The 13,714-nt window shown below is 44.3% G+C and overlaps 1 protein-coding gene across 6 annotated transcripts in view; it reads right to left on the bottom strand.

Moving 5' to 3' along the window:
* Positions 1 to 13,714, bottom strand: part of PTPRE (protein tyrosine phosphatase receptor type E) — a 145,167-nt gene that overhangs the window by 48,244 nt on the left and 83,209 nt on the right. For 5 of the 6 annotated variants that reach the window (XM_064145316.1, XM_064145318.1, XM_064145315.1 and 2 more), the window contains exon 2: positions 3,154 to 3,263. In XM_064145316.1, coding sequence (XP_064001386.1) covers positions 3,154 to 3,263 — 110 coding nt within the window. Of the gene's footprint in view, positions 1 to 3,153; positions 3,264 to 5,768; positions 5,907 to 13,714 lie in introns of those variants that run through there. The other variant, XM_064145317.1, reaches the window with a different exon arrangement.

The following is a 13,714-nucleotide window of genomic DNA, read 5'->3' as shown; positions in this document are numbered from 1 at the left end:
GTGGTGCCAAGTGACAGGACAAGGAATAACAGGGATAAACTGGAACACAGGTGGTTCCACATCAACGTGAGGAAAATGCTCTTTGCTGTGAGGGTGACAGAGCACTGCAAGAGGCTGCCCGGAGAGGTTGTGGAGCCTCCTTCTCCGGAGATTTTCAAGACCCAACAGGATGCTTTCCTGTGCAGCCTGCCTTAGGTAATCCTGCTGTGGCAGGTGGGTTGGACGTCCCTGGGGGTCTTCAAGAAAAGACTGGATGAGGCACTTAGTGCCATGGTCTAGTTGATTGGATAGGGCAGGGTGCTAGGTTGGACTGGATGATCTTGGAGGTCTCTTCCAACCTGGTTGATTCGATGATCTCTGGAGGACCCTCCCAATGCCTTCTGTTCTATGATTCTGGGAACTGATACAACCAACAAGTACTTCCCTTTACCAATTTCCATGTTCTTACACATCATGATCAATACTACTAACTTGTTTTCTGCTGCTCTAGATGCCAGACAAGCAGCAGGGCCTTGACAGCTATTTGACAATATTTCAGCAGAGCCACTTAGCAGCAACTTTATACTTAGCTCGATTTTAATTCTATCAGCAACTTATTTATATTGAAAGCTCTGTGCTAAACAACACTAAGGGTTGGGGTTGTTCAGCCTGGAGAAGAGAAGGCTCCAAGAAAAACCTTATGGTGCCCTGTCTGTACTTAGACTGGCCCATCAGAAAGATAAGGACAGAATTTTTAGCAGGGCCTATTATGTCAGGACAAGAAGTGATGGTCTGAAACGAAAGAGGAGACAGTCTGGAGAGAAAGAAGAATTGCTTTACTGCGAGGGTGGTGAGACACTGGTCCAGGCTGCCCAGATAGATGCCCCATCCCTAGAACTATTCCAGGTCAGGTTGTTTGAGGCTCTAAGCAACCTGCTTTAGTTGCAGATGTCCCTGATGGCTGAAGAGAGATGATCAGATGACCTTTAGAGGTCCTTTCCAACAGAAACCATTCTATGACTACCATAACTACTAGAGTTCCTTGCTTCCCCTAGCCCTCTATTTCCCCGTGGAAGAGCAGAGAGGAGAAGAGAAGGTGTTTAAAGGCCCAGGCAAAGGCAATGCTCATCTGCACCATCCACTGTTCTCCAGCCCCAGATTTTGGCAGAAGCAAATACCTAACACCTAAATTACTGTACCAAAGGACCAGAAAAATCCAAGTAGACCGGTGTAAAGTTCACAGAAACAAAGCAACCAAGCCACAAAAAACTCCCTCCCATAAAGACTGAGTGTCAACAGTCACCCAAACACCTAATATGATTGCACCACACTGTTTACAGGGAACATCAGCAGCTTTATTTCCTGATAACCAGGTCCAGGAAGCAGCTATCACTTTGGAAATGACCCTGTGACATCCATACAGGGTCACACACTGCCACCGCTAAACAGTGAACCACCTCCTGGTGAGCAGCACTCACAGGCACAGGGACTTTAAAGACAGCTACCTAGGATTATGAAAGATAAGGACAACATGTAAAACATATCATCCCACCACAGAAGGTAACAGCAGAATCAATATCTTAAGTCAAAATACCAACAAACTCTTACTTGAGTTGAACCTGGCCCTCTCCAGTACTGTCATGTCTTAGGGTGTAAGTTGTAAGAAGGTCAGGGGCAAGAGGAAGACATTACAGAATTGGAAATGAGGATGAATAGAAGATGCTTTGGTGGACCAAGATGTGGAAGACTGCTCTCAGCTCTTGGAAACATGCTCTCCTGTTTTTCATCTGATTTAATTTTATGCAGGAAAACAGCATGTTTGGAGTCCTCTCCTCTGGAGAGATTCTGAAACTGCCTAGACATTGTAATCCTGGGAACCCTGCAGTGGGTGGTGACCCTCGGACAAACTGTAGAGCTGGACAAAGAGGAGCCTAATGAGGTTCAACATGGACAAGTGCAGAGTCCTGCATCTGGGAAGGAATAATAAATTGCACCAGTACAGGTTGGGAAGTGATCTGCTGGAAAGCAGCCCTGTGGAGAAAGACCTGGGAGTCCTGGTAGACAACAAGCTACCCATGGGACAGCAGTGTGCCCTTGTGGCCAAGAAGGCCAGTGGAATCCTGGGGTGCATTAAGAAGAGTGTGTCCAGCAGATTGAGGTTGGTTCTCCTCTCCCTCTACTCTGCCCTGGTGACACCTCATCTGGAATATTACATTCAGTTTTGGGGTCCCCAGTTCAGGAGGGTCAGAGATCTACTCAAAAGAGTCCAGCAGAGTGCTACAGAAATGATTAAGGGGCTGGAGCATGTGCCCCATGAGGAGAGACTGAGGTACCTGGGGCTTTTTGGTCTGGTGAAGAGAAGACTTAGAGGAGATCTAATCAATGTTTATAAATATCTGAGGGATGGGTGTCAAGAGGGAGGGGACAATTTGTTCTCAGTTGTATCCTGTAATAGGACAAGGGGTAATGGATATAAACTGCAGCACAGGAAGGTCCATCTCAACATGAGAAAGAACTTCTTTACTTTAAGGGTCACAGATCATTGGAACAGGCTCCCCAGAGGGGTTGTGGAGTCTCCTTCTCAAGAGACTTTCAAGCCCTAGCTGGATGCATTCCTGTGTACCCTGCACCAGATTATGGTCCTGCTCTGGCAGGGGGTTAGACTCAATGACCTCTGAAGGTTCCTTCCAACCTGTAACATTCTTTGATCCTGCTTTTGCAGGTGTGTCAGAATAGATGATCTCCAGAGGTCCCTCCTGACTAGTAGAGTTTGCACTACTATTCTGTGACTATTATCTCAACGCTTGCCTTAGCTCCTATCACTAGAAAACACAGAACACATCTAGAGAACATAGTTTCTAGAGAACATAGTTCCTTGTAATGTTTAAATGTGTTCATCCCAACTAACCAACAATTTCTTTACTTCACATTGTCTGTGTTGAGGTCCCACCACACTGGAGACCCACAGTGACAGCTCCTGGGGAGTGGACAGCTTGCAGCCCACACTGTGCTTCTCCACCTCTCACAAAGCTATGCATTTTCCATACATGAGAAACAAAAAGTACTGAAGATCAATTCCAGAGATCAAAGTCCTGTAAAAAAATATCTATGACAATGTTATCAGGTAGACTTCACCACCCACTCCCACCCTCACAAATTAAGTGAAGTCCTTACTTGTTGTTGTTGTTGGTTTGGGCAATTCAGTTCCATTGGGTGGTAAAGCTTGTGCAAAGAGAAAATTAACACTGAGCAGCAGGAGTGAATAGGAATGTTCCATTCTGGACCTAAAAGAAAGCAAAAGCAGAAGATAAATATTCAGGTCAAATTACTGTAATGTTTTTTCCTCACATCAGAACAAAACTAAAGGAGGAAAAGAAAAAGTTTATTTTGGATGAAACAAGTTTTTAAGCTTGCTTTGTACTTTCTCATTGCTTTATCACTTAACTTTCAGTTCCAGTGCAGAAGGAAAACAGCAGTTGTGTGCTTTAAGGATTCACTGAAAAGGTTTCAAGTCCAAAAACAGGAAGATGAGGCTCAATCATCATTCAAAACCAACAAAACTCAAGCCAAAAAAAACTACAACAGTAAAACACAGCACCTGAGAAAACCGAGGAAAGAAGTCTGGAAGCTATTTCCAAGGATGAGAAGAAAACTCCTTAGTACGAGTGGGTGGAATATTGAGAATAAAAGCAAAAATCAGCTAATTTGCAGTGGTTCCTGCTGGTTTTGCATGTATTTTAATACACAGATCATGAGTAGTAACAGTGTGGGCTGCAGGTAGGGCAGTCCAAAATTACAGTGTGGCCAGATCCTGTCCTAAGGGTCCAGTCCAAGTGATTTTCCTCTACAAGACAAACTCTTCTGCACCATGTAACTTCAACACACTATTTTGGCATCACAAATGCTTGGACATCTAAGCAAAGAGGAAAACCTTTTAGCATCAAGCAGAGCAGTTACAGTCATAAATTTTCAAGTACCTGTAAACAAGCACTGCCCAGAATGTCCTTACTCCACCTTGACTTCCTACAAACACACACAAAATGTATGGAATGGTTTGGGTTGGAAGCAACCTTTAGAGATCACCCAGTCCAGCCTTCCTGCAGTCAGCAAAGACATCTGCAACTAGAGTGGATTGCTCAGAGCCCTGTCCAACCTGACCTGAAATGGTTCCAGGGATGGGGCATCTACCACTTCGGTGGAAAACCTGGGTCAGGGTTTCACCACTCTCAGTGTATGAAATAACTTTCTTCTCTCTCATCTGAATCTCTATCTCTTAATTTTAACCCATCATCCCATGTTCTGTTCACAACAGGCACTGCTTACAAGTCTGTCCCCAGCTTTTTCACTGGCCCCTCTAAGTACCTGAAGGCTACCAGAAGCTCTCCCTAGACCTTTTTCCAGGCTGAACAACTCTAACTCTCTCAGCCTGTCCCCACAGCGGAAGCCTTCCAGCTCTCCCATCATTACTGTGGCCTCCTGTGGCTTCACTCCAACATTTTCATGTCTCTCCTGAGCTGAGGACTCCAGAGTTGGATGCAGTATGGGGTCTCAGCAGAGCAGGGAAAGGCAGGAGAATCCCTTCCCTCAACTTACTATGGCACAGAGATACATTTCATTGGAGAACACATTCCACAGCTATGAGTCCCTGAGCAACAAAGCATTTCACCAAAGCATTCCAAACACAAATTTCAGGTACCAAAAATAATTTCCAATGGATAAAAGGTTAGAGAAAAAGTGGGCTGAGAATGTGCTGCTGCCTTGAGGACCATAGAGAAAATCAGGGAAATGAATAGTTGTAAATAAATGAGCTGGTCTAGATAAACTCTAATCCCTCTAATTGAGATTTATATGGGGGAAAAAATGTTATTCATTTGCTTTCCATTTTTCCTGTCCCTAACAAACATATTAATTAGAAGGGGCTGCCAGTTCAGCCATTAGCCCATCTCACTTGATTTAAAAATATTTCCTTTGGCATAAGACACAAACACTGCTTTCTCTAGTTCCCTCATGACAGAACACATCCAGATGGTGGCTCTGCATCCACACCTAAAATTACAGCCACTTTACCGCCACACAACAAAGCTCCCCAGTCTCCCAGTACAACAATTTGATATCATACTGGATATTTTCTAGTAGTGCCTCACAACAGATAAGGGAGGGGAAAAAAAAACCATACCCAGGAACTAGGCAGTTGTTGAAATAAACATTTTTAAACCCTTCTCTGCAGTGTAAAATTGAGTATTTCATTAGAAATAATCCCAAGATGAGCTCAAATGTATAAATATAACTTCTGTAGCAACTTTCACATCATCTTTTCATCACTCTCACATGTGTTATTCACCTTGTTCCCAGTTTCTTTAGTATACCTGTGGCTAAAGTGGGACCTGGTACACACCTGGTATTCTTTACAAGAAAGAGATAGAACTAAACATTCATTTTCTGATGATTTTGAAAGATGGTAGCAGCAGCCAGGTTCCTGCCAAGCTAGGCGTGGAGGCTATTAGCATGGGCCCTGCACTGGGGAGCATAAAGACCCTTAAAAGAATCAGAGAATTAGTTTGCCTGGAAAAGACCTTTAAGATCAAGTCCAACCACTCTCTAACTCTTACCAATGCTGAAGCTAAACCATGTCCCTCAGCACCACATCTCTGCCTCTGTGAAAACACCTTCAGGGACAGGGATTCAACCATCTCCCTGGGGAGCCTGTCCCAGTATGTGAGAACCTTTTCAGTGAAGAAATTTCTTCTAAAATCCAATCTAAACCTCCCCTGGTCTTCACATAACCTCACCTGGTATTACCATTCATTGCTTGCTTTCTTTTTCAGGGCTCTGTAATCCTTTTACCTACTGAAAGCAGGCTCAGTTTAACCAGGTAACACCTTCCAGAAGATACCATAGGATGTTTGCCATCGATTATCCATATGATCCTGTATCAAACATTTGGTAGAGTTATGAGAATGTAAAAGGAAAAAAAGTGAAACATGAAAAAATAAAAGGACAAAATATGTTTGTAGAGGGGGAAAAAAAATAAAAGTATAAAACTTTTCTTAGATAAGAGCTGATATTTAATGGCCTTTCTTTATCCTTGCTCCTACTTGCAGTGTAGAACCTCAATGGATTTAGGCCATTTATTTCTCTAACATAATGAAGAAAGAATAATAAAAAGTATGATTAACATCAAGCTTTATTTTCTTAAATAGTTTTCTTTTCTTTTTTTTTCAGCCCAACCTCCTACTGACAGATTTACTCATTCAATTCCTTCTTCTACTGCTTATAATTCAAGCAGGTTAGATGTTTTACACTGACAGATTCAGCCAGCAGCCAGGCTAACCTTGAACCACTCATTCTTACAGAATCCCAGCATGGTGGAGGTTGGAAGTGACCTCTTGAGATTGATCTAAGTCCAACTACACTGCTAAAGCAAAGTCACCCACAGCAGGTTGCCCAGGATCACAATGCCCAGGAAAGTCTGGAATCTTTCTAGAGAAGGAGACTCCACAACCTCCCTGGGCAGCCTGCTCCAGGGCTTCAGCACCCTCACAGGAAAGAATTTTTCCCTCCTGTTTAGGTGGAACCTCCTGGGTTCCATTTTGTGTCCCTTGCCCCTTGTCAGGTCACTAGGCACCACTGAAAAGAGTCTGTCTCCATCCTCTTGATTCCTACCCTTTAGATGTTGATGAGCATGAAGAAGATCCCCTCTCAGGCTATTCTTCTCCAGACTAAACAAGCCTCAGGTCTCTCAGCCTTTCCTCCTCAGACTGATACTCTAGTCTTCTTGGCATCTTCATAGCCTTCACTGGACTCTCAACAGTAGTTACTTGCCTCTCCTGAACTGAGGGTGCCTAGAGATAGACAGAGTACTCCAGATGTGGCCTCAGTAGGACAGAGAAGGAAGAAGAAAAGAACCTTCCTTGACCTGAGGGTCACACTCTTCTTCAATGCCCCCCAGGAAATCATTTGCATTCCTGGCCACTGTGATCTAGCAATATGCCATTATAAGTTTTTTGCTCATCAACACTCCCAGGTCTTTCTCCAGCAAGTCAACCTCTCACTTGTGCTGGTGCAGGGACTTATTTCCAGCTTCTCTACACTTGCCCTTCGGACAAACCAGCTAATGATGCACAACAGCTTAGTGCAAACCCATCGGTGTAACTATGACTTGCAGACACAGTCCAACAACTGCGACCAAGCCAGGAGTTCCACCTTCTTATTCTGAAACACTCCAGCTAAGAGAAATTGCTTAGGCAAGGTCTCAGCAAACAAAGTCAAACCCATTTACAGAGTTGTGTGGCAGTCACCATAGAAAAGGACCAGAGTGCTGTAAATTATATGAAGTTTTACACCTGGATACCTTGGGGAGAATTTAAAACAAAATTGGATAGAGAAAAAAAACTGTTTAGGAGTTGAGGAAGAAGTTAATATTTTGATGTTGTAGAAAAAGAAACCAGGCTGCATCTGAATAAATAAAGACAATCACCTGCCCTAAAAACCTGCAAGTCATTGTGAAATTTTCTGTTCAGCCAAAAAAACACTCCCAGTGGAATTTGGTGCTAATTCTGGAAGCAGTCTCTGTTGTAAAACTTCAGTAAGGGTGCATTGTTTTCAGCATTAGATATATAAACCTCCCCAAACTTAACTCTTTCAGATTATAATGCAATAGTCCTATGGTAGGTTTATAAAGCTGGAAGGTCAGGACACGCTGCAGCAGTTTACATAAACTGAAGGGAAGGCAAAGAAAGGAAGAGGATTTGGAAATCTGGACTAGAACCAAAAAAAACAAAGAGGAATCAATAGGGAAAGGGCTGGCACTGCCAGGAACAAGATGCTGAATGTTGCACTTCAACTTGAAATCTTTACACCCTTGGCCAAGGTTGCTTAAACCCACTAGACCTTTGGGTTGACAGCTACAGTGAGCTGCTTTGCTGAAGGATTTTACAGAGCAGTGCCAAGCTCATCAGCTCACCATCAAAACACATCCAGCTCTTCACACAAAACAACATAAGTGAAGTTGCTGGAGGGTTTTGAGAGCCTGGAAAGTGTAAGGAACACCAAGGGTTCTCACAAAATTACTGTGGTGAGGGTTTCACAGACACTAATACCATGCCAGACATCTTGTATCTGTTCTCCTAAAAGTGATGAAGTGTTAGCTGGATGATCAGGAACTGCCCCACAGTTTATCAGAAATAAAAAGATCTATGAAGGTTATGCAAATTCTGGGGTGTCATTTTTGTCTGAAGCACTTTGCATTTGTGCTTGTGCTTAAGACTTACAGCAAATAAGTGTGGCCAGCAAGCCCAGGGAAACAATTGTCCCCTTGTACTTGGCACTACTGAGGTCATACCTTGAATACTGGGTTCAATTCTGTGCCCCTTACTCCAAGAAGGGCATTAAGGTGCTGGCACATGTCCAGAGAAAGGCAACGATGCTGGTGAAGGTTCTTTAGGACAGGTCTTGTGAGAAGTAGCTGAGGGAACAGGGGGTCTTTATCTAGTTGGTCCTTTTGAATACTCTTAAAGCCCAGAGTCTGGTTTCTCCACCTGGTGGCAGCGCTTGTCCTACTTGGGGCAGGTGAACCAGCACATTGATGTCTCCATCTGGCTAGGAAACTTGGGCACCAGGAACAGCTCTCATTGTCAGTTGGGCTGACTGCAGCTACTTTCTGTTTCCGGAAGCTCTGGCATTCCAACCATGTCTCTGCTAATGCAACCTTAGCAGACTGGGCAGTGCTGAGTTAAACTGTAACTAGAATGATTCTTGAGTGACTTCATTTTTTATTAGGGCTTTATTGCAGCATTCTGTCATCAGGCAGCGAAGAGAGCATTACTGAAGTATTTCAACCAAAATTATTCGTTTGAATTATGCTTTTACTAAATAACTGGGAAAAAAAGTGTTCCTTTCCACTTCAAAGGAACAAGGGGAAGTAGGAACTTGCATGAAGATGGAATGACAGAATCACTGTGTTGAGAAAATATCTTTAAGTTCATCAAGTCCAACTGTTAACTCAGCATTGCCAGGTCACCACTAAACATCAGCACCATATCTACATGGCTCTGAAATATCTCAAAGGACAGGGACTTCACCACTGCCCTGGCCTGTCCCTTCCAGGGCTTGACAACTGTTTTGGGGAACAAATTGATCCTCATGTCCAACTTAAACCTTCTCTGGTGTAACTTGAGGCTGTTTCCTCTCATCCTATCCTTGGTTTCTTGGGAGAAGTGACCAACCCCACCAGGCTCCAACCTCCATTAAGGGAGCTGTAGAGAGTGAGATGGTCTCCCCTTAGCCTCATTCTCTCCACACTGAACAACCCCAGGTTCCTCAGCTGCTCCTCCTAGACCCTGCACCAGCTTCACATGCTCCTGCATCTCCCTGTCCTTCTTGTGGTGAGTGACCCAAAACCAAACCCAGTACTCAAGCTGCAGCCTCACCAGTACTGAGTACAGGAGATCACTTCCCTAACTCAAGACAAGTCTCCTTGAGACAACTGGCAGAGGGTAGCACCAAGTCCCAGGGAACCCATCCAATGGAAAAGGCAGGCTCTCCACCACCATACCCACATCAGGCACTCAAAGCCTGCGGAGCAGCAGGATCTTAGAATCCAGTGCTCAGCTTCACGAGTGAATGCATCCCACCCAGCACCTCATCACTCCATGGGGCATCTGCTGAAAATTGTTTTTCATGTTCCTCTTGTTTAGGACAATCATTCAGTAACAATTTGTTACTTGGAGTTATAAGTTAAGCCTCAAATCAAAAATACCTTGGTAAAAGTTCCATATTTTAACCTGCTTTAAAATTCAAGTGCATTAGAAAAGAAGAAATATAAATATACATATATATATATATATATATCAGGTTATATTTTTTCTTTTCTTGCATATTTCATCATAAAAATGTTTTGGGTTTTGTTGGGTTTTTTTTCCCCATAGGAGGCTACTCATTGTTGGGATTTTGTTCATAGAATCACAGAATCAACCAGGTTGGAAGAGACCTCCAAGAGCATCCAGTCCAACCCATCACTCAGCTCTATCCAGTCATCTAGACCATGGCACTAAATGCCTCATCCAGGCTCTTCTAGAACACTTCCAGGGACAGTGACTCATAGAAAGACAAAATTTGTTTCTGACCTGAAATCATGGGATCATAGAACAGTTTGATTTGCAAGGGACCTTAAAGAACATCTAGTTCCAACCCTCTCTGCCATGAGCAAAAGACACTTTTCAGGTTGCTTAAGGTCCTGGCCAATCCTAACCTCTTCAGGTAAAGCAAGAAGGGAGGTTGTAGGCAGGAGGGGGTTGGTCTCTTCTGCCAGGCAATCAGAAACAGAACAAGGGGACACAGCCTCAAGTTGTGCTGGGGGAAGTATAGGCTGGATGTCAGGAGGAAGTTCATCCCAGAGAGAGTGATTGGCATTGGAATGGGCTGCCCAGGGAGGTGGTGGAGTCACCATCCCTGGAGGTGTTCAAGAACAGCCTGGATGAGGCATTTAGTGCCATGGTCTAGTTGACTGGCTAGGGCTAGGTGCTAGGTTGGACTGGATGATCTTGGAGGTCTCTTTCAACCTGTTTGATTCTATGACTCTAAGGGTAAAAGCCTAATATTAAATTAGACATGATTTTGAATGCAACTGCTGATAAAATTCCATATGACAACAACATATCCTCACATACTCTATACCAATACTTGTAAGAAAGATCATTTAAAGGAGTCAGAAATAATTAGATTTAAAAAAATGCAAATTAATGATTTACACCTAACAAACTGACTGAGGCAAAGCACCAATTAACTGCCAAAAGTTAATTCTCATTTAAATTAATCAAACATGATAGACTGTCTTACTTGCTTAGTCACTTCATTTCCAATTCAGGGAGACAAATTATTACATTTGCTTTCATTTTTAGAGAATCCCAGCACAGAGGGGGTGGGAAGACACCTTTAGAGATCAGCTATTCAAATGTCCCAGCTAAAGCAGGGTAACCCACAGAAGGTTGCTCAGGATCACAATGTCCAGGTGGGTTTGGAAACTCTCCATAGAAGGAGACTCCACAACCTCGCTGGACAGACTGCTCTAGGGCTCCAGCACTCTCATACCAAAGAAGCTTTTCCTCCCATCCAGATGAACATCCTGAGTTTCAATTCATGCCCATTCCCCCTTGTCCTGTCACTGGGAACCACTGACAAGAGTCTGGCCCCATCTCCTTGCCCCACAACCTTAATTTCTGCCTGAGCATTAAAAAGATTCCCTCTAAGTCTGCTCTTCTCCAGGCCAAATAGCCCCAAGTCTCTCAGCCTTTCTTCCTCACAGAGATGCTCCAGTCCTCTCAACATCTTTGCAGCCTGTTGTGGATTGGATTTGGACCCCTCTAAAGCATAACATAGCCTCAGGTGGACTCTCTCCAATAGTTTCTGGTCTCTCTTGCCTAGTAGAGCCCAAAACTGGACACGGTACTCCAGATGTGGCCTCACTACAGCAGAGTAGGGGAGGAAGAGAACCTTCCTTGATGTGCTGTCCATCCCAGAGGCACTGACCTTCTTGGCCACAAGGCCACATTGCTGGTTCCTGATGAACTTGTCTACCAGTGCTCCCAGGCCTTTCTCTGTGGAGCAGCTTTCCAGCAGGTCAGCCCCTCACCTGCACTGCTGCAGGGGGTTATTCCTCCCCAGGGGCAGGTCTCTACGATTACCACTGTTTACTTCATGAGCTTCCCCACCATCTAGCTCCACAGCTTTCCTCTCCTTCACGCAAGAGGAGGTCAGCATTTGAAGCAGTGAGTATGCCTGTGACAAAAAACTACAGGAGCATTAAGAAACAACCATTTCTGATGTGCCAGAGGCTGGTTTCTCAGGTGAGCACACTGCAATCTGCATGACACACACAGGCAGGGAGCTACATACAGCTTAACAAGGATTTACATGTTATCTCTTGAAAACAAGTTATGTTTAAAGATAACCTTAACACAGAGGAAAATTACCTCTTTTGTAACAGTCATTTTTAATTCTACTGGCCTGGCATGACTGGTCCTATTTGTCTTTCTCAGTATCATGAGCAAGTCTCAAGCCCAGCCTACCATGGCCAACATGAGTTCAAATTCATTTCAATTAGTGATGCTGGGACCTCCAGTGAATACAAATCACTGGTTGTCACCAGCAGATTAAGCACCGCATTAGCTAGTCTGCTCTGAGGAGGAGTCGATGACAGTGTTGACTGCGAGGGTGACAAGCCAGCGTGACAAAGTGACATTCACCACATGAAAAAGGGGGAGGAATTTTTTCAATCAATCTGAAACCACAAATGCAACCAGAACCAGGAAGCAGCAGCACTGAAGATAACAGGGATCTGCTTTCTTCCACTTCCTTGGGTTCTTTGGTGCTATTGATCAGCAGGATTAGACTCAAAACAGTTTTGAAGATGTGCTGCATGATAAATTGCATTTAAAGAGGATTGGTTTGGATGGGTCTGAAACCAGGAAGGTCACAAACTTTGACTGCAGCCTTAATTTTGGTAAAGCACACATTTCCTGCTCATGAATTATGTTCATGGCTTATCTGCAGCCCCACGGCTCTGGAAATCAAGAAAACAAAAGAGAGATTGATTTTTCCATGCCATGCTGTAGGGCTCTCAAAATCATTGTGGTCGGAAGAGATCTTCAGGTCACCACTCAATCACATTCCTCAGCGTCACATCTACATGGCTTTGAAATCCCTCCAGAGATGGTTACTTCACCACTGCTCTGCATAGCCAGCTCCAGGGCTCCAGCACTTTCACAACCACTGCTCTGGATAGCCAGCTCCAAGGCTCCAGCACTTTCACAACCACTGCTCTGGACAGCCAGCTCCAGGGCTCCAGCACTTTCACAACCACTGCTCTGGACAGCCAGCTCCAGGGCTCCATCACTTTCACAACCACTGCTCTGGACAGCCAGCTCCAGGGCTCCATCACTCTCACAGGGAAGAATTTTGTCCTCATGTTCAGCAGAATTTCCTGGGTTCATGTTTGTGTCTGTCGCCTCTTGTCCTGTTGCTGGGCACCACTGAAAAGAGTCTGTCCCTGTGATGGTTTGGGTGTTACCCAACCCCCCACTTTAGAAGATCACCTAGACTAGACTCAGTGGCTCTGAAAATTGAATGAAGCTTTATATTTAAAACTTAGCACAATACACAAGCAGATATTTACAGTATATACAGCTATATACAGACATATGCAAGGTAAAAAGTAATACAGAAACACAACAGCCCTCCCAGAAACCTGAGTCCCCAGGAGGGGCTCTTAATCACTCTTCCACCCCTCTACCTTACCCAAGACTTTGCCTTACACTCAAAGTAGTTTGGAAGGTCAGCCAGGGGGGTTAGGAAACAGACAGATTAGTCACACAGATGGTAGGTTAGAGAGAGAAGTTCAGTCCAAAGCCCAGAGTGACATAGAGAGCGACTCTGTTATCTATGTTTGTCTTCTTGTTCTTACACCTCTCAGCAAGCCTATGGGTGCAGTAGACATCACCATTGTTTCCTTTTCACAGCCTATAATCTAATTCTTCTCACCAAAATATTCTGCCTAGCTTCAAACTAGCACAGGCCCCATCCTCTTGCACCCCACCTTTTATCTTTTCCTGAGTGTTAAGAAGTTCCCCTCTCAAGCTGCTCTTCTCCAGACTTGCTGAACAGCCCCAGGTCTCTCAGCCTCTCCTCCTAACCTAACTATGCAGGCACACTCCAGTCCTCTGCTCATAAATAAGACTTA

This window comes from Pogoniulus pusillus, chromosome 6, assembly GCF_015220805.1.
Source record: "Pogoniulus pusillus isolate bPogPus1 chromosome 6, bPogPus1.pri, whole genome shotgun sequence".
NCBI lineage: Eukaryota > Metazoa > Chordata > Aves > Piciformes > Lybiidae > Pogoniulus > Pogoniulus pusillus.
This window is presented reverse-complemented; position numbering and strand designations above follow the sequence as displayed.